Raw genomic sequence first — 23,709 nt, 5'->3', positions numbered from 1 at the left:
CTAATATAATATAGAATTACATATTATTCAATTTAATATAAAATAAAATAACTTAACTACGAAAAACTTATTTCTGAACTAATGTAATCCTATTTACCTCCATTATTGGGTTGCTGTCCTTTTATTAAATGACTTTCTCAAAAATATCAAGACAACCTTATATTTACTTTTTGTGTTCCCCTTAATCGTTTTTATTTACTGCATTTTTTTCATGATAACAAAAAGTTGTCTATTAGCATCAGTTAAAAAAAAGGGGGGGGGGTTAAATGATTTTTTCAAAAATAGTAATTACAAAAATCATTTTTTCTGCCAATAAGTTGCCTATTACCATTAAAGCAGCATTAAAAAAGCAAAATCTATTTAGTTTAAGCAGTTTCTGCTTAATTAAGCTTTGTAATTTTTATTAATTTTAATTCCCAGATAAATAGTAATTGCAATATATGAAACAATGCTGTTAGAAAAATGTTATTAGATAACATTTCACAGATGTTTACAATAAACTGGATAAGTCTATTTCATGGCAGTTTTGGTACTGGCTGCACTAGATGTACTATGTATAAGGGAGTCTCTGTTTGCACATACAGTTGCCTGTTTGTATACATTCCTACTGTACATGGACACTACAGTTACCCAGCTTCTGACAGTGCTGCTAAAAATACCCCGCAGTTATATGAATGGCAATTATTTCTGTAGCTAGGCAACTGCCATATGTGGCATGAATTAAAAAAGGTTTTTTTGGTCATGAATCGTACATTTAAAACAGCAAGCATTAAAACATCTGTTCACTGTTATCAAAAACATTTTTTGAAAAAAAAAAAAAGGTCAATACATGAAACAAATAATTTGTCATGGGTTTGACTTTATTTACTAGTATATTAACACATTACATGCTACAGAAAATAAAAAGGTAATTTCAATTGTCTTGAAAGAATATAGTGTTATAATAAAATGGCACATTTTGATATTAACACAACTTCCACTGGCATTTTGCCACCCCTTCCTTTTGATGAAAAGAAATGAATGACTTCATGCAGGGCTACTAAAAAAATACTTCTTGGTGGTTTCATTGGAAATTTATAAGATAATGATTTATGTAGCTTAGCACCTGCCACGTGCAGAGTGAGTGACAAAGAAGCTTGATTTGATCATAACTGCACAAACAAAAATAGACCGTGTCCAAAGGTGGCAGTACACAAATGTACCTTTCCTTGGGCAGATTTTTTTTCCCAAGAAGCCGACCAAATATTCTTAAATTAATATTATTATTACATCATTTTGGAAGATGGCCAGCTTGAAAATGAAAAATGAAAGCAAGACAGGGCTTTAAGATCATGTGTGGGAGCATTTTAGGATGATTAAAAGCCCTCTACGGAGGGCATGACATGCAAACTCAGCATAAAAGCATTAAGTGCATATTCTGTAAAAAATCAAATTTCATCTCCATTACTGGCAGAATATGCTTCCCAAAAGGACCCAGTCTTTGCATGCTGTTACAGTGCCACCTACAGGTGACATGGTGCGCTGGCCAGAATTACCGTGCCATGACATCTGAGACGATCCCCTCGCTCGGAAGAGACGGCGAGTTCTTACAGCTCAAATTCAAAGTGGCCCAACTCAACTCAACGCCACACAGAGCCGGCTTAAAAAACCAAACCAGTCCGCTTTATGAAACATGAGGGTGCTGATTGTCAGGTGTCAACAAATAGACTGATTCAATATCAACAGAAAACAAGCTCTTGAGGGGGGAAAGGCAATTTGGACTATGATGTAATTTGCAGATCTCTTAAAATTTGGAAGAAGTTAGAGGAAAAACTTTTAAAAAATCCATGTTGACTTGTGCATCATAAATGGAAGAGGCTTTAAATAAAACACTGGTCGAGGATTACGCGAGGAGGCACAAAGAAAACACAGGCTGACAAACGAGAGGATTAAAAGGAACAAAATGGAGCAAGGTGGCGACAATATTATTTAAAAAAAAACAAAAAACAAAGGGCAGGTACCAAATAATACCACCACCTCTTTTCTCGGACACATTTGAACACACAGCGGTCTGTTTTTCTAAGGTATATTCAGCTGAACGCGGAGCACTAATAATGAGAAGACAGTACTAACTAACATGGTGGACAGCCTACATTCACCCCGTTCGACTTCATTCATGTACATCAGATGCAGAATTAACACATGTGGCCTCGTGAGGGCTGGGGGCCCAATATGTGGCCCCTCTTCGAGTCAGTTTATCCATTTTGCAACCAGCGACCCATCGCTCCCTCCCAACATGCAGCGGTAAAAAGTGTACACCGAAATCGTTTCCTTCCGCACAAAATCCGCTATGAAGAAAAACTACAAAGATAACAAAAAATATTTTAGCATGTAATGATAATCACATAGTACATCATTTCATAACAATATGTTCTTTTTTTCTTCTTACAAAAGACTACTTGGTGGTACTTGGTCGTAGGTGATGGGTGGATGGGGCTGAGGTGAGCCAAGGTGGAAGGTGCGGAGAGGTTGAATGTAGTGTTGCCTTTATCTCCACCTCAACAATAGTCTGGAAGTTTCTCAGGGTTCACAGCTGGGGGCCTGTTCTACGGCGAGAACTACGTGAGATCCTGGCTGCTGGTCTCAGTTTTGTTTTTCTCCGTTCGGTATGGGTGCTGGACTGGTCCTTGGTCTGCTCCTTGAGAACTGTACACCTCTTTTATTTCTTTGTTATTCCTCTCCCGGTGTTAAGTCGCTGCAGCTGGATTCGAGCCTTGCTGCTCTCGTCGCTCTTTGCCTTTGGGTTGCCCAAAAATAATGCTGCATTCATGTCCAATACGAACAATTGTGGATGCAAACTTTTAAATGACAAAACCTTTACATAACCTCAACATAATACCAGAGATTATGGTTCAGTCTCATGTTGTGAATGTAAATGTTAGGTGTTGTAAACTCCTTCAAATCCCTTTAACATTGTAGAATTCAATATTGATCAGGACTGCTAAGCTTTTTATTTCTTTAATGAAGACATAACATCAAGGACATTCCTATTTGAACAAATGTGGAAAGAAAAATGCTGCCATGGCATTTTTGAGCCAATGGTTGTATCATCTGCGTGGCTGATTTTGCAACTTTGTGCTCAAATTCATCTCTCACTACATGCATGCACTGTAAGTGTGAAACGAGCAGATTAAAAAAATAGTTGGTAAAATAAGCTTGTTCACTTTCTTGCCTGGTCAGACGAGAAGATGAATGCGATTTTCATGTTTATGTAGTAAACATAATAGGAGGAAATATCTCCTATTAATAGATACTAATAATTGTGCTGCTCAAACAGATTTGATATTTTTGTGACCTGGAACACTCATTTGGACCGGTGCTAAAATATATATTAACTTTCTGTTACGCGTTGCATCACTCTGGGAGTGCAGAGCGTACTCTGGGCACAGACGGAGCAGCAGAACATCAGGTGAAACTTAACTGTTCATTTTGCCAGGTCTACAAGTTTGTATTCACTTGCAGCAGCAGCTCCTCTACTTCATCGTGCTGATCAGATCAGCTCTGAGCAGACTGACACATCAATTATCAACCCTCAGAGTCACAAACTGCTGCTGAGGAAAAAACCTCCGACTTTAAAGAGGGGACACAGAATGATACAAATGGTTAAAAGAAAAAAAAAAAGATGAAAGTTTGCTGTAATCCCTAACAGAGTTACAGCAAACATTAAAATAAAGATTATGACCTGGATTATTGGATGCTGGTTTCCTGGCAACTGGTTCCACCCAAGAAATAGTCAAACACATCATTTCCATCTGGCTTTTCTACAAATTAAACAAAAAACAACATTTTAATTTGTGACGTTTAGAGGTGCTGGTATGTGGATTTTGTTATGTTTGCCTTGGGTTGGGCAATATATCAATATTAGATCAATATTGTAATGAAAAAGTAGATATTGTCTTAAATTTTGGCTATCGCAATATTATACATAATTCTCTTAATTTACCAGACTTTTCTATTTTAATATCTTAACCCAATTGGTCATTATTAATGTCATCATTTAAGTATTTTGTGAGAGCACAAACATTTAACCATACAATATCGTCACAATATCGGTATTCAAAAATATCGTGATATTTGATTAGTCTAATATCACCCAGGCCAATGTTAGCCCAGAGGTAAGCTAGCAGTTTCCCCCTGCTTCCAGTCTTTATGCTAAGCTATGCTAATCAACTGCTGGTAATAGCTTCATATTTACCATAGAGACCCAGAGTCGCATTTATCCTCTCATTTAACTCTTGGCAAGAAAATGAACAAGCATGTTCCGTAAATGCCTAACTATTGCTTTTAACAAAATTTGTAAAAAAAATTCTATAATGCCACCGAAACAGCTCTAAACGAGCGAAAACACATGATAACGGTGCTGTTCCTCTTTAACTTGTTATTGTATTCCCATCTGAGATGAATGCAGCATGAGTGATCCTACAGCGCTGCAACCATGGCGACGGACGAGGGTGAGAAATGACACAGCTCTGAGCAGTTTATCTACTGGCTCCGACACAGGAAGAGGAAGTGGCTGAACTCTGCGGCGAGGCGTCTCCTGAGGAGTGAGAGCTGATAGTGTGTCCGAGACACGGACACGACGAGAGGAGGATCTAAAGGGTGTTGCCACATCCGTGGAACGGGAGATTCAGTTTACAGATCCACTGGAGAGTATATGACCCATTCTTAGGTTAGTGAGTCAGAGCAGGTGCAGACGGGCAGGTGTGATTATTCAGAGGGGTAGAAACGGAGGGTGTGTGCGGTACGAGGGTCCGACGAGGGCCTGTTTGTTTTGTTCTCAGTGATTCTCTGAAACTGTACTTGGTGCAGGTAAAAGCTGGAGCAGACGTGAGGGAGAGGGAGCAGGTGAGCGTGTGGAGTAGGAAGGACAGGGAGGGGGGTGAGGAAGGGTCTAGTACTAGTGTCCAGGTTGCGGCACGGCTGTCCGCTCTCAGCTGAGCTCATCCTCGGCGTTGTGCTGGTCCAGCAGTTTGACGTGCGTGAAGGGAAAGTGACCACGTTTGCCTTTACATTCGCCCTCCCACTGGCCGTTCACGTTTATTTTGGTCACCTTCACCATATCGCCCACCTGGGAAAGGAAGGAGAGAGAGACAAGGTGTGAAAGAGTTAATCAGCAAGAAATGACAAGATTTATGGTCATCTTTAAAATTAATAAAAACTAGGGGTCGACAGATGATCGGCCGATATTTGGCATTTTGTTATCTGTATCTGCATTTTATTTCAATGATTGCTGATTAAATTAATTTATTAAAAAATGCAAAGAAAGTAGTATGGGAGGAATTTTTACTCTGTAAATCCTCAAGAAGCTTTTTTTAAAAAATATATTTAGTTTTTTATTTAAATTTTCAACTAACTTGATAAAAAAACATTGCTGGGAACTTGCTGTATGTGATGTTGAATGTTTCAGTTTTAAACATTTGCTAAAGGTGTTTAAACAAAGTTTTGTGTTGGAGTTTGTTATACTCCAAATTCTAAATTTCAACAGAAATATTTTCATTTTTATAGTAAATGCATATTGGTTCCAAATATCGGTTATCGGTCTCATTAAGTACTAATAATCAGTGTTGATATCAGCCCAGAAAAAACAATATTGGTCAACCTCTATAATAATTTTCTTGTATTAATTAATTAATAACTAACATTACCAATTTTCTTTCTGCTTGAGCTTCGTGATTTCATTGTTTTGAAGTTCAATTTTTATAATTGTTTCATAATTAAATGTAATTCTGCAGTATTATACTTCTTTTATTTTGTTTTAACTTTTGCTAAAGGCATTTAAACAAGTTTCGTGTTGAAGTTTATTATATTCCAAATTCTGAATATTGACAGAAAGATTTTAATTTTTTTTGTAAATGCATATCGGTTTCAAATATGAGTTATCAGTCTCATTAAGTACTAATAGTTTCGACCCAGAAAAAACAATATCGGCCGACCCCTAACAAAAACACAGAAATCTTCTATCCTTTCAAACTCAGTGTTGCCAAACAATTATTGGATCAACATAAAATTTACATTCTTGATCATTTACTTATTGTTTCAGTCATACATAAAACAAAAATGCAAAATATCCACCAGCTCCATTTCCTTATATATGAAGATTTGCTGCTTTTCTTTGTTTTTTATCACTGCAAACTGAATATGTTTTGGTTTAGGATTGTTAGTAACAAGACATGAGTAACATGTAAATGGGAATTTGGATTCTGGTCATTTGCACTGGGCATTTTCCACTAGCACCCTGTAGGCTAAATGACAAATTAATTAAAACTAAATGAAAAATACCCTCCCCCTTTTAAATGTTAGTTATAGCCCGGATGTCAGGTGTTAACGTGTGTCGACAGTTGACCTGCACACGGAGAGGAGCGGCTGTTCGCTGAACTTGAGCAAACACGGACTAACAGACAGATCCAAAGTTCATGTCGACGTGAGTGACGACTGAACGGTCAGGGCTTACGACACTCCAGCAGGGCGCATACTATCAGTTTGATGACCTGTTTCCAGTTAAGACAATCTTCCGTGTGTTAAATGTGTAACTGGCAGCATGACTCAGACGGGCATTTTTTCTTTTGCTGATGATGCAAGAGCTTTAATTTTGAAGAATTTGCTACCTTAGAAAAATCAGGTTGTACCTGCACTCTGAGCAGCTTTGAGATATTGAGCTTCAAAGTTCTGCAATCCAAACAGCAAGAATTATGAACCTTAACTTCAAAAAACGAAAAAGAATTTATAAATAACTCAATTTTCACAAATAATCAAATAGATTATTGTTCTAAGGTGATGTATTTTTTCCATCTAAGGCAGCAGCTGTTAAAAACTAACTGGCCCTGCATGCATTGTTGTGCATGCAACAAACAATCTTTTTTTTTTTCAATTACTCATTTTTTTCTGTAAAATGTCAGGTAGCATTGAAAAATGCAAGAGTGACATTTTCCAGTAGTTTCTGGTCCCACCATGACATCATGTTTCTAATCAAAGAACAGGATGTTTTTTTTTAAAGAACAATTTGTTACAGGACAAACATGTTAGAATCAAACAAAGATAAACTTGGAAACAGGATGTGGATATCCATAACTATTTAACATTTTATTACTCTGCGTTCCTGCATCCGCCAGGACTAAATATTTTATTATAAAAAGATGATTACAATGTTATTTTGTATACCTTTGAGGTTTGGTATTCCATCAGTGACAGAAGTGATCAATGGGCTGAAAATAAGGAAACCGGAAACAACCTCAGGCTGTCTCGCCTCCTTCAGCGGGAGGATTCAGACACGTAGAGCACGCTGCACTGGAGAAGAGTTGTGCAAGACTTGAGTGTCTTTAATTTTGATGCCCGTCTAGCAATCCAAAACGCAAATATATATAATTTGCTAAAACATAAGACAAAGAGCAATAACTCTTCACATTTGAGAATCTGAAAACGAGGGAATATTTGACATCTCTGCCTGAAACAGGAAAAACACGACGCCATCGCCTCAGAGTGCCTTGCTGTAGCTGGTGGATATCATTAATTTAAACTGCTGGCTGCGGCTTGTTTGTGTGTTTTGTGGCTCATTAGTAATGGATTAGTAATGGATAAGGCTTTACAGCAGGTACCAATGCATTCAAAAGACGCTTTGATTGCTCCCTGTGTCAGTCCTCAGATGGACTCAGGACATCCCAGAGCATCAGGACGGTTTAAATAGAGGTGGTGATGTGTCTGCACGGTGAACAGCACGGACACTTTATCATAAAGCCACAGCTATTCGACACATACTGGTCACAACCATTTGTTGATGTACTGGATCAACGCATGCTGTAATGTTTTGGTGTCATTTGGCTCCCTGTATGCAGTATATTGGGGGTAGACAAATAACCATCAACACCAGTGTGATGCAATTTAATACGACACCAAAACAAGTTACGGCCTCAATTATCTCACAATTGAAGCAACACATCATTATGCAATTTATTGAAAAACTTAAGAAGATAAGCCTCCGTCTGTATGTTAGAGCTGAAATGATGAAACCATGAGTGATCAATATTAAATTGATGGACAACTGTTCTAGTAACCGACAAGTCCTTTAGGTTAATTTCAAAGCAAAAATGCCAAAAATAATCTTGTTCCAGCTTCTTAAATGTGAGGTTTTACTGCCTTTATCTGTTTATTACAGGCTGTCTCACACTGTCATTCATTTGTGGGTGCCTACCACGATTAAAACATCTGCCTCTACAAATCGATTTTCTATTTTGGGATCTGGATTGTTTATAAGGAGCTCTACTGGAAATTATATATACTGTTTGGTTATTAATTGCACAACACTATCAGAGTGCAGAGTGTACTGTGGGCACAGACGGAGCAGCAGAACTCCAGGTGCAGTGAAAGCAAAGCTTAACCATTCATTCTGCTGTGTTTAAGAGTTTGCTTTCACCCGGCGGCTCAAACTGCTGCGGAGGAAAAATAGAACTCACGATGAGCTCCGCCTGCTCTGCGTTCACCTACCCACAAAAAAATTTAACATTTTCCATGGGAAACACTGTATGATCATTGTAAATTTAAAATATTTGGATTTTGGGCTGTTGGTTGAATAAAAAAATGTGGTTTAAAGACATCACCTTAGGCTTAAGTAAAGTGTATGAAATCATTTTTTAAAGAATTTTAATCAGTTTTTCGGATGTGCGTGCCCTTCACTATGCTTGTTCCCTTAGAATATGAATAAGTCATTAAAATAATCTGCAGATTCATCACTAAAAACTTGCATCTCTCCTTTGCTAGTGGACTACTAAAGCGGACTGATTAAAATTGCACACGTGTTATTATGTCCAATGTCTTTTATCAAATAAATGCATGGACTGGACTCTTCATAAAGACAGAAATTAGAGTTTAAATCCAAATTCATTATAGCATGAAACCATTACTAAACCTCTCTGATGCAGAAACGTTTTGTGTGTCAGAATCTAGAAAACTGCATTAATATATAGGTTACAACAACCGGAAACAGGCCAATAATACATGATTTTATGTTAATTTACTAAAGATATGGAGTGCTTTTTGCAATCAGAGGGTTTTCTGAAGACAGCGAGACAAGGAAATGCGAGCTAATTATTAACTGTCCAGTGGCGCCTTGCTGAGTCACTTTGGGCCAACTAGAGTGGCGAAAACAAGCAGCCTCGCACAGGTCAAAGCCAGACAAGTCTACCACAGGTGGGAGTGCCAGAAACCAGCTCATACAAAGGCTCCACCTGTCATGTGTAACTAAGCAAACTTTAAACAAGCTAAAGTGTTTCTAGCTGCAAAAGAGCTAAAGAAAACCAAATCACACAAAAGACAAAAGAGGGGTGCAGATTTGAGGAATTCAAGGACAACGCTGTATTATTTTACAGTCCAGCGGGCCAGAAGAGACAAGAGCATACTCCGACCAGCCTGCCGCCTAGTCCCACTCTGGCTCAGTTTGACTCCTGGCTTCACAGAGACCAGAGGAAATGGTCCTGTTCCCAAACACAAACTATTTCCTTCCCCCAACGACCTGCTCCGTGGGAGCCCCGCTCTCGCTTCCGGACAGTTTAACAGCCTCACCACCACGAGCACGGAGCACAGCTTATTGGCAGTTTTCATATCGGGGTACCCTATTAGGGTTAAATCTGAGGGGTTCATCTTTCTGGACAAAAAAGACAAAGCTAGTGCATTAATAAAGATTTTGGGTATATCAGTCTGTCATGTCACTGGACTGATCTCTACTGAAGAGATTAAATAATCAGATTTTATAGAAATCTGGATGAGCAATTTCTGACCTTGATTTCTCTTCACGCTGCTTAACAAATGCAAAGCATGAAATAATCAAAAGCACAATGAAAGTGAAAAAATGTGAACTCAGTCTGATAAAGTTAACGGGCTGGTTGTATAGTTTCCTCCAGCACACGCTAAAAGAAAAAAGCACAAACAGGTCCATATTTACCTCTAATGCCAGAGCGGTCTTGTCGTAGGCATTGGGCACCCTCTTCTGTATGGCCCTGGCATACACAGGTCCGTTCTGGAGATTCGGGAGGGGTGTGGGCTGGGCGTACTGACTGGGATCTCCCAGCAGCGGAGGGCCAGACGGGGCTGCAGAGCCGTCAGAGTTCCCTAGCATCCCCATTCCTCCTGGCGGTCCACCAGGTACACCGGGCCCCGCCGCCGAATTTGGAGACGCCGGCCGGTACTTCTCCACATATGGCACTGGGATCATCCCCGCCCGGCCTTCAGAGTTCTGGGCGTTCCACCACTGCTCCTCTGGCTTCTCCAGAACTCGGAGAATATCGCCCTTCCTAAATGGGAGATCCTCCTCGTCATTGCCAGGGAAATCAAAAAGTGCTCGGACATACTCGTCTTCCAGGCGCGGCGGGGGCCCCCCAGGTCCAACGCTGATGAAGGAAGTGTGTTTGGACTTGTTGATGGGCTCTATTAAGGTGGTGGTGTCCAAGTAGTGGATTTTATAGAATTCTAGCAAAGCGGGGAGAGCTTCGAACTCCTGGTCACCGATTCGGAACCTCGGATGGGCCAAACCTGGTGAAAATGAGACAGGACGGAAGAGGAATCAGAAAACTAAGGGTTAATCTCGTATCCAACATACTACCTGCTCTTGCATGTTGAAGTCTGTCAGATCTATTTTTGTAACCAAGCATGACGGTGGTGCTTTCCAGAATGACCAGGAAGGAATTTTGTTTCCTTATTTCGCATGTCTTTCCTCTGTCATATTTGTTTCGTTCCTTCCAATGTGTGTTTTTAAGAAAGCATGAGGAACAAAAATTATCCCGTAATATCGATACTGGAAAAACCCAGCAGGGGCAGAGTGGTTAAAGCCTATTAAAACCTGGCAATATGACACACTTTTGTGTATTTACAACTCTCTCAGGGACGTCTGATGAATTGGATTCAATTCAAAAAGGTGCATCAGGCCAGACCTCAGTGCCATTTGAAAACTAACACCACCCACCATGGATTATTTTAGTGACAGAAACGTGCACAAATCTATATTGGCTTTACTGAAACACTGTGTTGTGTAATATCTGTCTGCCTGAGCACTCGTGCAAGATGTAGAGCCAAAACCAGAGGTATGTTTGCATCTCAACAACATGAAATTGGCACATGCTTCACTGTGTCTGGCCTGCTGTATTCTCCTTACAAGAGAATGTAAAATACACTATTGCGCATCTCCTTTGGTGCAAGTCATGCAAGAATGGTCACATCAGCACCTCCATAATACCGACCCCCCCTCCAAAACCGCTCTGTTATCTTACCTGGACCGGATTGTCGGTTGTTGCAGATGCTGTTAATTATGTAATGCGAGACTTTGGAGTTCTCTGATACCGAGAGCACGTAGTCTCCGGGGCTGGTGATGGAGTCCCGGACCAGAAACACGCCGTGCCTCTGCCCCTGCAAAAGAGACACAGCCTCCTGCCTGGTCAACCGACCCCAGTACCAGCTGCCACGGTCCTCCGCGTCAAAATTTCCGGCCATGATAACCACTCCAAAGCCGAGGCTTCACCGGGCCTTCCCGTCTCTCCCTCCCGTTATCCGCAAGCAAAGCCTTCAACTCATACAAAAACTTTAGCGCCTAGAGCACGTTTAGTAAACAGGCGACATCCGCAGCTGGCCGTTTGGACATCAATTCGCCGATTTAGAAGCGCAACCACCAAATAAAAAGCGCTCCTAGTCAATTTTTGAGCGGAATGAAGCTCTAATGGCAATACAATGCGCTTTAGCGACAGAAATCCAGCTACAATCCAGCGACCGATGACAACTAACTTCAAAAACTGAAATGGCGGATACGGGAAAACAAAAAAAGACCCCACTCACCGGATGTGATGTAATAATTATGTGCAGCAGACGCACATATGCGTAAAGTTAGCCAGCATGTGAGACAGTAACATTAGACTTCCGTTACGAGTGGCACAATAACAACAACAACAACAACAACAATAATGATAACAATAACAACAACAACAACAACAACAACAACAACAACAACAACAACAACAATAATAATAATTGTATTTTTTTATTAGTTTTATTTGTATAGCACCTTTCAAACAAGAAATGCAGCCCAACGTGCTTTACAACAAAGAAGTTACATGCTTCACATGAAAAGACATAGAAGACATAAATACATATTAATAAGTAAAAATAAAAAGATCAGAATAGAATACACAAAATGTATCTTTATATGGATAAAACCCACTTGATAATACTAGTAAAAGTAAGATAAAAAAGGATTAGAATGCATAGAAGATTGATTGACTGATTGGCATAATATTAATAAAAATAAAGCTAAAAAATAGTGTATAAACTACATAGAATTAAGGAAAATACAACATTTTAAAAAGGTGCAGCAATGCAAAGTGTGGAGCAAAATGCAAAACAGTTGAGTCAGAGATAGTTAAAGGCTAAAGTGAAGGGATACATTTTAAGTTTTCTTTTAAAAAGCATTAAAAATATTAAAAAATGATACATAATATATGATATATACTATTTTAAAATGTTACTGTAAAATTTCAATTAATTGCCCAGGCTATTACTTGCTTAAATAACTGAACTCAGCAGGCTTATATTTGGGACAGGTGTCTATAGCCTATGGGACGGGCATTTTATTCCTTTTCAACTAAACTGTTGCTCAGTAAATATGGAAATACTATACTATTCATAAAAATGAAATTAAATTTGTTGAATCTCTTATTTGTGTCACATACCATTAAATACTCAAGTGCATGTTTTCTATTTTTCCAGTGACACATTTGCAGGCTCTTATTTTGTAAATAAAGTCAGTAAACTGCTCTTCCTGCTCATAATAATTCTCTTTAACTTGACGGCCCTGTCCTTCATATTAGTGGGTTGTTGTGTAACCTATAGCTTGCCTCATTATTGCACCAGATGAGCAGAAGTGCTGTCATAACACTCTGAACACATACACCTCAAACTACTCCAATAGGCATTAATAAGCTCTCAAAAACACGCACAGCTCATTACAACCAGTAAATAGCAATTAGTAATTGCAATTAGTAAACTATGCCACTAGATGTCAGCCAAATACCATTAGAAATCCATAACCATTTCAATATCAATATCAATATTGGTATACATGGCAGTTACTGCTTGATATCTACCATCAAAACTGTTGTCATCAATAAATAATTGAACCAATAAAGACTAAAAGAACAGCAGAAAACCTATTTGATCAAAAGTCCTGCCTGGATAACATGGTAAAATGCACACATGTATGCCATAGTTACTACCTTTCTTTGTACCGCTTTACAGTAAATTACCATTTGTAAAGGATTTATAAGTTATAAATAATGAATTTTCAGCTCGTGACTGGTGTTCATCCTCCTCCCCATCACACCGGCTTTGTCTGTTGTTGCTCTTTTAATAATTGTGAGCCCACGAAATGAACATTTTGACAGTTTACAGCTTTTTTTAATGACTGATATTTCTAACTGCAGAACTGATTGTTTATAAAAACGTTTATTGATGACTTTCTAACATTTCTAACTGCAAACTTGATGGTTTTGAACTGTAAACTTTTGACTTAATATTATTTATAAAGGAATCAGAAAATGACACTTCTTTCTTTCCTGGGCTGTAAAATAGACACATTGTGGTGATTCTCAGTAATCCCAAACATACATTAACCCCAAATGGCCATGTGTGGAAATATGCCAGAGTGCTGTCCTAAAAATATTCTGTACGGGGTTTGGCCTAAAACAATATTTTCAAAGAACTGGATCTGGAGTCTGGAAATTGTTCATCAGGTGTAATGGTGGACAGAGTAAAGTGAGGAAAATAAAAAAACATTATCGGGATACTACTACCACTACTACTGTACTACTAAACCATTTAAAGGCCTAGTATGTAGGATGTAGTTAGATATACTGGCAGAAGTGGTATAAAATAATCATAACTTTGTTTGTGTATACTCACCTGAAAATAAGGGTTAGTGTGTTTTCTTTACCTTAAAATGAACCCTTTGTAAAGCGGGTCGTCCTCAATGTTCTTCTACACGAGTGCAGAACGGACACATCAAACACTGGCTAGATCGGACCGTTTTTGTGTTTTTGCGGCGGCACAGTGGTTCTCCTTACATGCTTGGCACATGGCAGAAGTTTCAGCCAGTTGCAATATTCAACCTCACCACTAGATGCCACTAAATCATACACACCAGAACCTCAAAAGTGGGGTGAACATAGCATTTACATTATTAGTTAGCAATCTGCCAGCTTTTTTTGAGATTGTGTACCACCTTGCATTAGAGTAAGTAAGGAGTACTTAATATAGTGAACTCAAAATCAGATAGAAATAAAGTATCAGAATATCCAAAAAGGATGAATGGTTGGATGCTGATGGATGCTCCCCTACATTGAGGTGTGTGTAATCTCTACTGCTCTCCAGGTCTCCAACACTGGATGTAGCAGACATCTGCAATCTTTTGCTCTGTGTGACAGATCGAGAAAAGCTGGGATTGTATCATAGAATTTATTGGGATCCATGGCACAACAGAAAATGACACCTTTTACAGTTTCTTCCGTAACCGAACGTACAGAGCGTTCCTTTCAAAGGATCACCTTGACAAAGTGGCATGAAAATAAAAGAGCCATGGGAGCTTTGTGGAAACAGGGAGAGTGAAAGAAGAAAATACTGTATAGAGAATAATACAGAGGTATACTGAGAAATATATATCGATTAAAGACTCATGGAGAGAGAAAAGATCCAAGGCTACGGAGACACACATGCCTTCAAAGTCACGTTTCTTTTTACATCTCAGAATATATCAGCTGAGTCCTTGAGCGAGACATACACGGCGTCTTCACATCTACGGGTCACTTAAAGCATTCATAGGCCCCTCCTGCTCTCTGCATCCAATAATAACACATGATCATGCCTACTCTTACTGAAATATATGAAAGGACTAGTCATTCTGCCTGTAGTGACGAGCTGAGAGAGTCTTCAGTCATTATGCCTAACCTCGCTAAAAATTGACATACAGAGCACTCTGGGAAAGAACATCACCGAACAATAGACACGTGGCTACAGTTTCAATAGCATATCTTTATATTCAAGCATCTTCCGGGCAAGTTATTCTGTGTCGCAAACACACTTGTTTAGGGTGAACTTTTGAAATGATTTTAAAGAAACCTTCATGCGTTCTTGTGGGATCAGATCAAAATGCTGTATTGGTTCAGGTTAATGTCTTATGACTGATGTCAAACTGCAATGAATAATTTATATATGAAAGGTGGGTGAAAGTAGGCTTTGGCGGTATCTATTTTTTCATACCTGCACACTTTGCTGACATTTGGTATAAGATATGCAACAGTATTAAAAAAAAAAGTATTTACATAATTTGATTCAGGTCGTGTAAACAGTATATTGAGATGCAGGATATGCAGTTATTATTGAAGGTAGTATTATTTGGGCATGTTTACAGAGCATTTGCAATAAATGTCTCAATCTCAATCTTTTCCGTTTATGGTTGAAATGGAGATAATGTGTTGATAAAATCTGGTGGCTAACTGATTTTATACTTGGAATAAGTCATCTCAAGTTAAGGTTATATGTGGCAATACTTTCAAACAATAGCAAAGGCATTTTTCTTTTGTTACCAGTCCTGTAACGTTATCCCCACCACTTGCAGTTGCCATGTTTCTCCATGCAGCAACCTGTTTCACCAAAAGTGACTGACCTCTGGTGGTGGATGCTGGGCACTACATCATCTCAATTCAGCATCTACAAATCAGTTTAAAAGAAAGAGGAGCTTCTTTTGATGGTACCATAACTTATACCTTCAGGATTTCGAAATACCCTGATAAAATATCATAACTTGAAACCGCCTAAACCTAAACAAACAGTTTCAAAATAAAAGCCCAAGTCTACATTGATGTATTAATAGAATTCCAGTGATCTCTTTGCTTTGATTTGCAGTGATGTTCACATAAAAAACATAGACTGTATATAAAGATGGACAACATGACAGCTCCCCCAAAGTGTAGCTTTTCAATCTGGATCGCCCCCTGGTGTCTGTCTGCGGTATAGGTCATAAAGCCTGCCCTTCGAAGTTAGTAAATAGGACATAGGCCAAACTAAAAACTCAAAGTACACACCAAATACATTTTTCCCCAAGATGATTTATGTCACTGAAGGTCGTTTTCATCACCCTGATGTTTGTTCAAGTGTTTGTTTCTATGAGTTCGGTTTTAAAGAGTTATTAAATTCGACAAAAAGGGGATTTTCCTCCATGATCCAATCCAATCGTTCACGTTCAATGGGGCTGCTCACGATTGGTCTGACGGGTGTTTTGGCAGGAAGTCCCCCACCGCTGATATCGCTCATGGATATATGAAGAATCTGGATACAGCTTTGGAGGCAGAACCTTGTTTATTCCTATGAGAGCTGCTCATTGGCACATTAAGCAAAAAAAGCTCTTTACTCAGGTATAAAATACCTGGATCGACTGGCCCATAAGGCAGGCGCACAAGAGACGGCAGCTGAGTGCAGCCGAGTGTGCCCGAGCTGATAACTTCTGTCAGCGGAGCCACTGACTTCCAGTTTAGGTGCTCTGAAAAACTTTTTGGCTCTTTTAGACTTTCCAAATGTTATGGAACTGGATGGTTTAAATCTACATAGTGAAATGAGTTGTTTTGTGGGGGTTTAGACACTCACAAAAAATTATTTAGTGATTTACAGACGCCTCTTTCCCCAAATAAATCACGTTACCATCCCAATTCCACTTTAGGCCACTATGTAAAATTTGCATCAGAGCCTGGCGCACTTCCTGGGAGCTGGATATCGTTCCTGCGCAGACTGACGTCACCAGCGCTCGTATCCGGGATATTTTAGCTTCAATTAAGCATAGTGGGGGTAAGCGGGGGTGTGTTGTCCATCTTTATATACAGTCTGTGATAAAAACAGACAGGTGCATGGCTTTAGCACATTACAAACATGTACACATAATTCTTACTCCACTGTTCGACTCTCTTTCTGCAGTCAGGAGTCCTTTTACAGCAGCGAGCAGAAAACCACAATAAACCTGAGAATAGAGTTTCTAAGCTTAAACGGGAGTTCTTGTTGCAGTGAGTGTGTTTGACCCTGAGCATCAGGTCCATTCACCGACTATGTTCTGTATCTAAAGCCAGTTATCCACACTGAATAAAAGCTGATGGTATACAAACATTAGATCTGAGCTCAGTTTGCAGCAATCAATATTTGACGTGCTTCCACACGATGGCTTCAATTGCTGGAAATTACTGTGGTTTTTCAAGGGCGACTTTTCTCGGCCCCATTCACTGCCCACTACTGCCTGTCTCTCTGTTTAAAGGGTTCATTGTGCTGAGCGGTTTGTAAAGTTGATTTTACGGGATCGATGCAATAATAGCTTATTGTAAAGGTTAAAGGGAAATTTCTCTTTGTAATCAGCTTCAAGTGCAATAGCACTGACTTTCTACAGGCTAGTTTGTGTTAATGAGGCGAACGGGAACTGACCGAACATTTATCCCTCGCTCAATGATAAACAGACGGGCTACTGTGAGAACGAATGTGAAAGCAATGGCGCAAACAAGGACTGCAATGTTAAAAATACATATAGCTATCTTAAAAAACATCAGATTTCAGCATGTCAAGGGGTTATTTTAGCACTCACCGTGTACAAGAGAAGAAAATGTATACCGACAAATTCAAAATTGTTGGTAGGCGGTTTTCCATTCACCCTCAAATTGCTCAAATTAAAATTGTGAATATAAAATAGGCCTAATGGAACAATGTCAATTTGGATAATACTCCCTTTTATTGCAAAAAAGTTTTTACACTTTTAGGTTTTATATCAGCCGATTAGAAAAAGCCATATTTTGCAAAACTGCAATGGAAACACTTTTTTCACTTTCCTAGGTCACATGATGCTATGGCTTTGCGCCTGTCGGCAGGAACTGGCTCCCTGGCGAATTACGCAGCAGATGTTACAAGAGCAGTTAATGCATCACATAACTCTTTAAGGTTTTAAATCCACAATTCCTCTGTGAAATCGTGGATTATCGCCTCCCAGAAATCCCTCATGCGTGGCTGCTCCCACATAAGGGGCTCGCCTTTCCGTTAACGCTCGCATAACACGCCTACGTCGCATTCAATTGGGAATAATGACGGCTTGTGCGGTGGCTGCAACAGAAATAAATCTGCTAACGTTTTAAACATCTCCATGCTTCTTGAGCTGTTATCGTCAGAGACGAAGTCAAATAACATCACTCAGTGGAAACGCAGTCATCTCGCAATCATGTTTCATCGACAATTTGAAAATATCGCTTAAGTTTTGCACTAATCTGTAATGGAAAACCACCTAGTGTCCCTTCTCCTGGCTGATCTTAGAGAAATGATCCCACTGAATCAACAGAGGTTAAATACTTTGATATTTACAACTATTTGATCAAATCACCAGGTAAGATCATCATTTAACCCAACAATGACCAGACTAAGATCAAAACCAAGCCTTGCATAGCTTAGTTAGCTTCAGCCTCTACAGTTTGTCTGGACTTATTAGCAAATTGTTTGCTGCACATTTAGGGTTAGGCTACTGAGTATCAGGATCACAGTTTTCCCATTCTTACAGTCTTCTGAGGTCTCACATCTTCTCACATCTTATTGCCTATATCCACTTTAGTCGTCATAAAAGCTTGGTTTTTCTTATGCTTATAAAAACTTCCACCACACAGCAGCCGCTTTTCTGTTTGCCAGCAAATGATGGTGACAAGAAGGCACCTTGATGCAAAGAATCAATGGAGAGCAATGACGCGTTTTCCCCTCAGATGTGGGCGGACTTAGGCTGCATTCATGTGGTGTTGGAATAATTCGAAAAATTAACTGCAGACTGGTAAAAATCAGCATGAACGCCCCCTAAAGTTGGAACGACAACTTGGAAAGTTGGGAGAAATTTTGGTGCATGAGTTGCCGAGTTGATGTCATCTATGCATTAAAATGGACGACGAAAGTAAACGCTTGATTGTTGGCAATAAACTTTTTTTTTTAAATCACAAATTGCATGACAATTTTTGGCTCACAAGTAATTAGTAATATGTTATTAGTCGCTGTCCACCTATAGTAACCTATATTAAAATATTTATAGCAGTAGTCAGTCAAAGCGATATTTTAGCAACAAGTCTGGAATAAAATCATTATGTCATATAAAATTAACTGTTATCAACATATTGTTTAAATGCTCTGGAGAATAAAATATATCACATCTTCATATCCAACCGAGGAGGACATGAACGCGGCATTAGCATCGCTTTGTCTTCATGGCCTTCCCCCTGTCCTGTGCACAAGCACTGACGCCCCCTGTAGCTGATTGGCTGCAATAGTGCCGCGTAGCTCAATCCGAGCCACTTTGTGAATTTTCATTGACAGACAGTTCTGTGTATAAAAACTAAATTTTGTTTTCAGTGCACACAGAATGGACAGCTAATGGAGCAGGATCGTCACTGAATTGGACAAAAAGTAGACTTTTAAAGTTTTCCTAGGCAACAAGTATTATTAGTATTCTTATCATTATGGCTGGGCAAAATAAAGATATTAAATCGTATCATGATATAAGACTATATATTGTTTTCGATATTGGATATTGTTATATCAGGATATGGAATAAATTGTGTTTTTTCCTGATTGTAAAGGTTGCATTACAGTAAAGTGCAGTTCTGCATGTTTTAATACTTGACTTTACCCACTTATTATTAATGATTAAAAATTGAATAGTGTTAATGTTTTTTTAGAGTACCAATAGTCATTCCTACAATATTGTCACATCAAAGAGATAATTTGGGAAAATTATTTTTTTTATGTTTGATTCTGCCTCCCAGTTCTAGTATTGATTAAGTGCTTTTGAGGATATTTAAAAATATTGAGATATATATTGTGTATTGAGATATAGGCAAAAAATATTGCAATATAGCTTTCAGCCCTATGTATCATTATATGAATATGCAAAAAAAAAAATCAGCAAAAAGGGGCTGCTTTTTAATTTTCAAAATTTTGGTTTTAGTGGCACCGCTAAATATAAATGGTATCCATTCACTTTAATGACACCTTTCTTACTTGTTATTCAGCCTTTCAAATAAAATCTTATAAACTCCGAAAGCCACATTATTTATACTACTCCCATCTGATTATGTATTTCATCTAAAACGATCATTTTCACACATTTAATCGTTGTTTACAGAGATTCTATCTTACTATATTCAGTTAAATCTTCTGACATAAAACAAGTTTGCATGTATTTCTGTAGATAACAGTGCATTCCTCCGTCATTGCCATGCAACTGTCAGGACACTGAAGTTCATGCTGGATTCTCGCCTCCTGACCTTTCCACTAAGCCCAATGCAAATCCATTCTGAGGTAATATATCCTGCAAACAGACGTACATAATGAAATGAAACAAAGCTCCCAGCCAGCGTCTGTCGGTGGGTTTCTGCACAAATAAGCAACAACTGTGAAGGAGTACTCCGGCAATTTTATACTGGCTTGCAGTTTCAAAGAAGTTTATGTGACAGGCGTGTAGACAAACGTGCTTGCATAATCTATATGAGCTCTTTGCCTGATTGTGTTTTGCTGCAAGCGTCAGTATTAAAAGCCTTATTTTCTTATGCAAAACATGTTAACAGCTCCAAAGGTGACTTTATTGCACCTGAGGCTGCTGTGGGGAACATTGCAAAGGGTAAGGGTTAGGTAGGGTTAGGCATTTACTCATTTATCACTTACTTTAGTTATTATTTTCCTCCTTTCCATTTTAATAAAACCTTTCCACTCAGTGCCTTTTTTATAATGTCACACTGGTTCACCTTCTTCCTAGCCTTTAACCCTTTGAAAACTGAGCAAATTGGCTTGATTTCTTTGAAAAACATGGAAAGAGGGCAATGAGCAAGTAAATAATAGTGGTCCAGAAATTAGAACAAAAATTACAAGAAAATTACCCAAAAATAAGCAAGAAAAAAGTACAAGTGCTAAAAAATCTTATTTTTTTTTTCCTTGAAAAATAAATTTCCCCTTGTTTTGGGGTAATATTAATTATTCACTTAATTTTGTTTCCATGTCACATTTTACTTATTTTTGTGGGACATTTCTTGCCCATTTGCTCCATATCTTTTTTACCGTGTTTTTGAGGGAAATCAAACCAGTTTTCTCAGGTTTCTGGGCTTAAATGCGAGTGAAAGGCGCCTGAATGCAGCACAAGAAAACTAATGTTGACCGAGGTGTTAAAGGGTTAAGCATTAATTATGTACGTAAAACCACCACCTTACAATAATAAGCTTCTATCTGCATTCTGAGCAATTTTGAGATACTGAGTTAAAAATTTTTTCATTCCAAAAAATCCAAAAAACACCTCACATATTGTTAATTATTTGTCACAGAACAAGAATATATGAATAACTCAATTTTGACAAAAATGTCAGATAGAACTTTATAATTCTAGGAAATATAGCTTATAGTATATAACACTCTAAAATCCCTTTAAAATAATGTGAAAAAATGAGTTGGACTGATTTAATTTTTGCTAGTAATCTTAAATATGTGTGTTCATAATTATGGTAACAGTACATAATTAAAATTTAATGATTTTTATGAGGAATCAGCTTAAAAATGTGTGTTCATAAATATAATTAAATACTTAATTACTATAATTATACACACAAGTTTTAAGTTTTTTTAAGTTAATAGCCTCTACAAGTTCATTTGTTCCAACTAAGTTTTCCACATACAGTGTTAAACTATCCCAGACCACAAAAATAACACGTATGAATCCTTAAACTGAGCGCTGTTCCTCTTTAAATAGCTACTCTACAATCTAAACAATTGCCCCTGCACAGATAAAACAAAAATACTGTGCACACAAATGCACACATTTCTTAAAGCTTTGCATGGACTATATGTGACACATGAATAAAATAAGTGAGCGCTACATACTGCATATAGTTTGTTGTAACCCGGCGGACGTGAACGTGAGCTGCGGCCTATATATAAACACAGCATCGAAAGCGTGTGACGCACACCAGTGTAGTGAAACATGACCTGGATTTTGAGGGAAAAAGGCTACTAAATATTTCAACTTGAAACCCCGGCACTTTGCTTTGGGACACATGGCGATAATCTACGTGTTGTACACGGACGCCACAGCGAGCCCTTTTCACTGTTGTCCCTACAATCATCAGACCTTTTACTGCATCCTTTATCTTTTGGTTTCAGCTGACTAATTTTCAGTGGACTTCTCTTCAAGCGCGGTGCATCTGTTGGTTTTTAAAGGAGCGACCACGAAGCAGTTGGCCTGACTTTTGATTGATCGTCCGGTCCATCTGGCTAAACGTACGTGGGAGGGAAACATTTCAGTTTTTGTCAAAAATGCTTTTCAAATAAGGTCCCCTGACTAGTTTGTGTGTATGTTTTTGTTTGTTTTACATTTTCCTTCTCTTTTTAATCTTTCGACACAATTTTGACCAGTAACGGGACGTGTCACAGGCACATGTGGGTATCACCAGGGTTACCAGGAGGAAAGGACCTGAATATAGATTAACATTCTGTACATAAAAGCCTCATGTGATATATTAATCTGTCTATTCTATACATTAGCATCCTACTTTAGAGACAGACGACGAAAAAGACGCCCTGTCGGGGATTGTCTCCTCGTGTTACAGTCACCGAGAGTCACCTGCCAGTGTCCGAACGCCGCGGTGGCTGGTCCCAAATCAGATCAGAGGACGGAGCGTCCAGTGTTCGTATGGATTACGTCCTGCAGCCGCTTTGACTTTGAGCGCTCAGTTTTCCTCTGCAGGAGACTCTCTCGCCTCCTTCCACACGGGACTCGACACAGGAGGGGAAACAGAAGCAGAGCAGGGAGCAGCAATCAGGTCAAGTGGTCCTCCTCTAAGTCGTCCTCCTCCACTCTCATCGGCTCCACGGCCCCGGAGGAGTGCTGCGACTGGCTGGAGCAGGACAGGTGGGAGGAGAGGCTGTGCGTGTCGTCGTCGTCGTCCGCGATCACCGCCCTCCTCGCCTGCCGCTGCTCTTTGCCCCGCACCTCTTTCCCCGCCTCCTTGTCTTCATCCCCTCTCCGTCGCCTCCTCCTCTCCCCTTTCCTCTGCTCCTCCACCGTCCACATGCTCTCGTCCTCGTCCTCCTTCCCCTGCACCTCTCGGTCAAAGTCCAGCAGCTCCTCCATCATCTCCTCGATCTCCATCTCTCCGTCCAGCTCCTCCTCCACCTCCGAGCGGAGCTCTCCCATGCTCTCAGTCCGGTTGGTGTCGTCCGTCTCCTCCTCTTCCCCGATGCCCCTCAGCCTCTCCGGGACGTCGCTGGCTTGACTCTCTCCGAACTCCAGGATGGTGGGCAGGTTGCCTTGCTTGGGACAGCGCTTCCTCAGGCTGACCAGGAAGGGCTGCGGCAGGGAGAAGATGTCCACGTTGTTGCCCAGGTCGATCCACGTCACGCTGGGGAAACTGCACGGATCCTGGGGAGGAAAATACCAACATACCGTCATTATTCTTACAAATATACACATCTTGTTTAAAATGTCACAAACTATGTTTAACCCCTTAAAACCTGAGCAAAGAGGTTTGACTTCTTTCTAAAACATAAAAAAGGTGATGAGCAACAAAGGAAGAAATTACCCCAAAATTGGCAAGAAATTAAAAAAAAACC

At 39.3% G+C, this 23,709-nt stretch overlaps 2 protein-coding genes across 2 annotated transcripts in view; both read right to left on the bottom strand.

Annotated features, from left to right (window-relative positions):
* Window positions 1–839: 839 nt before the first annotated feature.
* Window positions 840–11,835, bottom strand: crk (CRK proto-oncogene, adaptor protein). Its single transcript, XM_088078552.1, has 3 exons — window positions 11,292–11,835; window positions 9,971–10,557; window positions 840–5,107 (listed from the first exon to the last, which is right to left on the bottom strand). Exons 1-3 carry the CDS (start codon window positions 11,509–11,511, stop codon window positions 4,970–4,972), a joined length of 945 nt encoding a protein of 314 aa, XP_087934678.1. The 5' UTR covers window positions 11,512–11,835; the 3' UTR covers window positions 840–4,969.
* Window positions 11,836–14,501: 2,666 nt separating this feature from the next.
* Window positions 14,502–23,709, bottom strand: part of lrrc75a (leucine rich repeat containing 75A) — a 60,659-nt gene continuing 51,451 nt past the window's right edge. The window contains exon 5 of the mRNA XM_042487240.2: window positions 14,502–23,518. Within this exon, the coding sequence (XP_042343174.1) occupies window positions 22,916–23,518 (603 nt within the window). The 3' untranslated portion in view covers window positions 14,502–22,915. The remainder of the gene's footprint in view (window positions 23,519–23,709) is intronic.

Source organism: Plectropomus leopardus, chromosome 6 (genome assembly GCF_026936395.1).
Source record: "Plectropomus leopardus strain MGB_pleo_1.0 chromosome 6, ASM2693639v1, whole genome shotgun sequence".
NCBI lineage: Eukaryota > Metazoa > Chordata > Actinopteri > Perciformes > Serranidae > Plectropomus > Plectropomus leopardus.
Note: the sequence above shows the minus strand (reverse complement) of the source record. Positions and strands in the feature narration are given on the sequence as shown.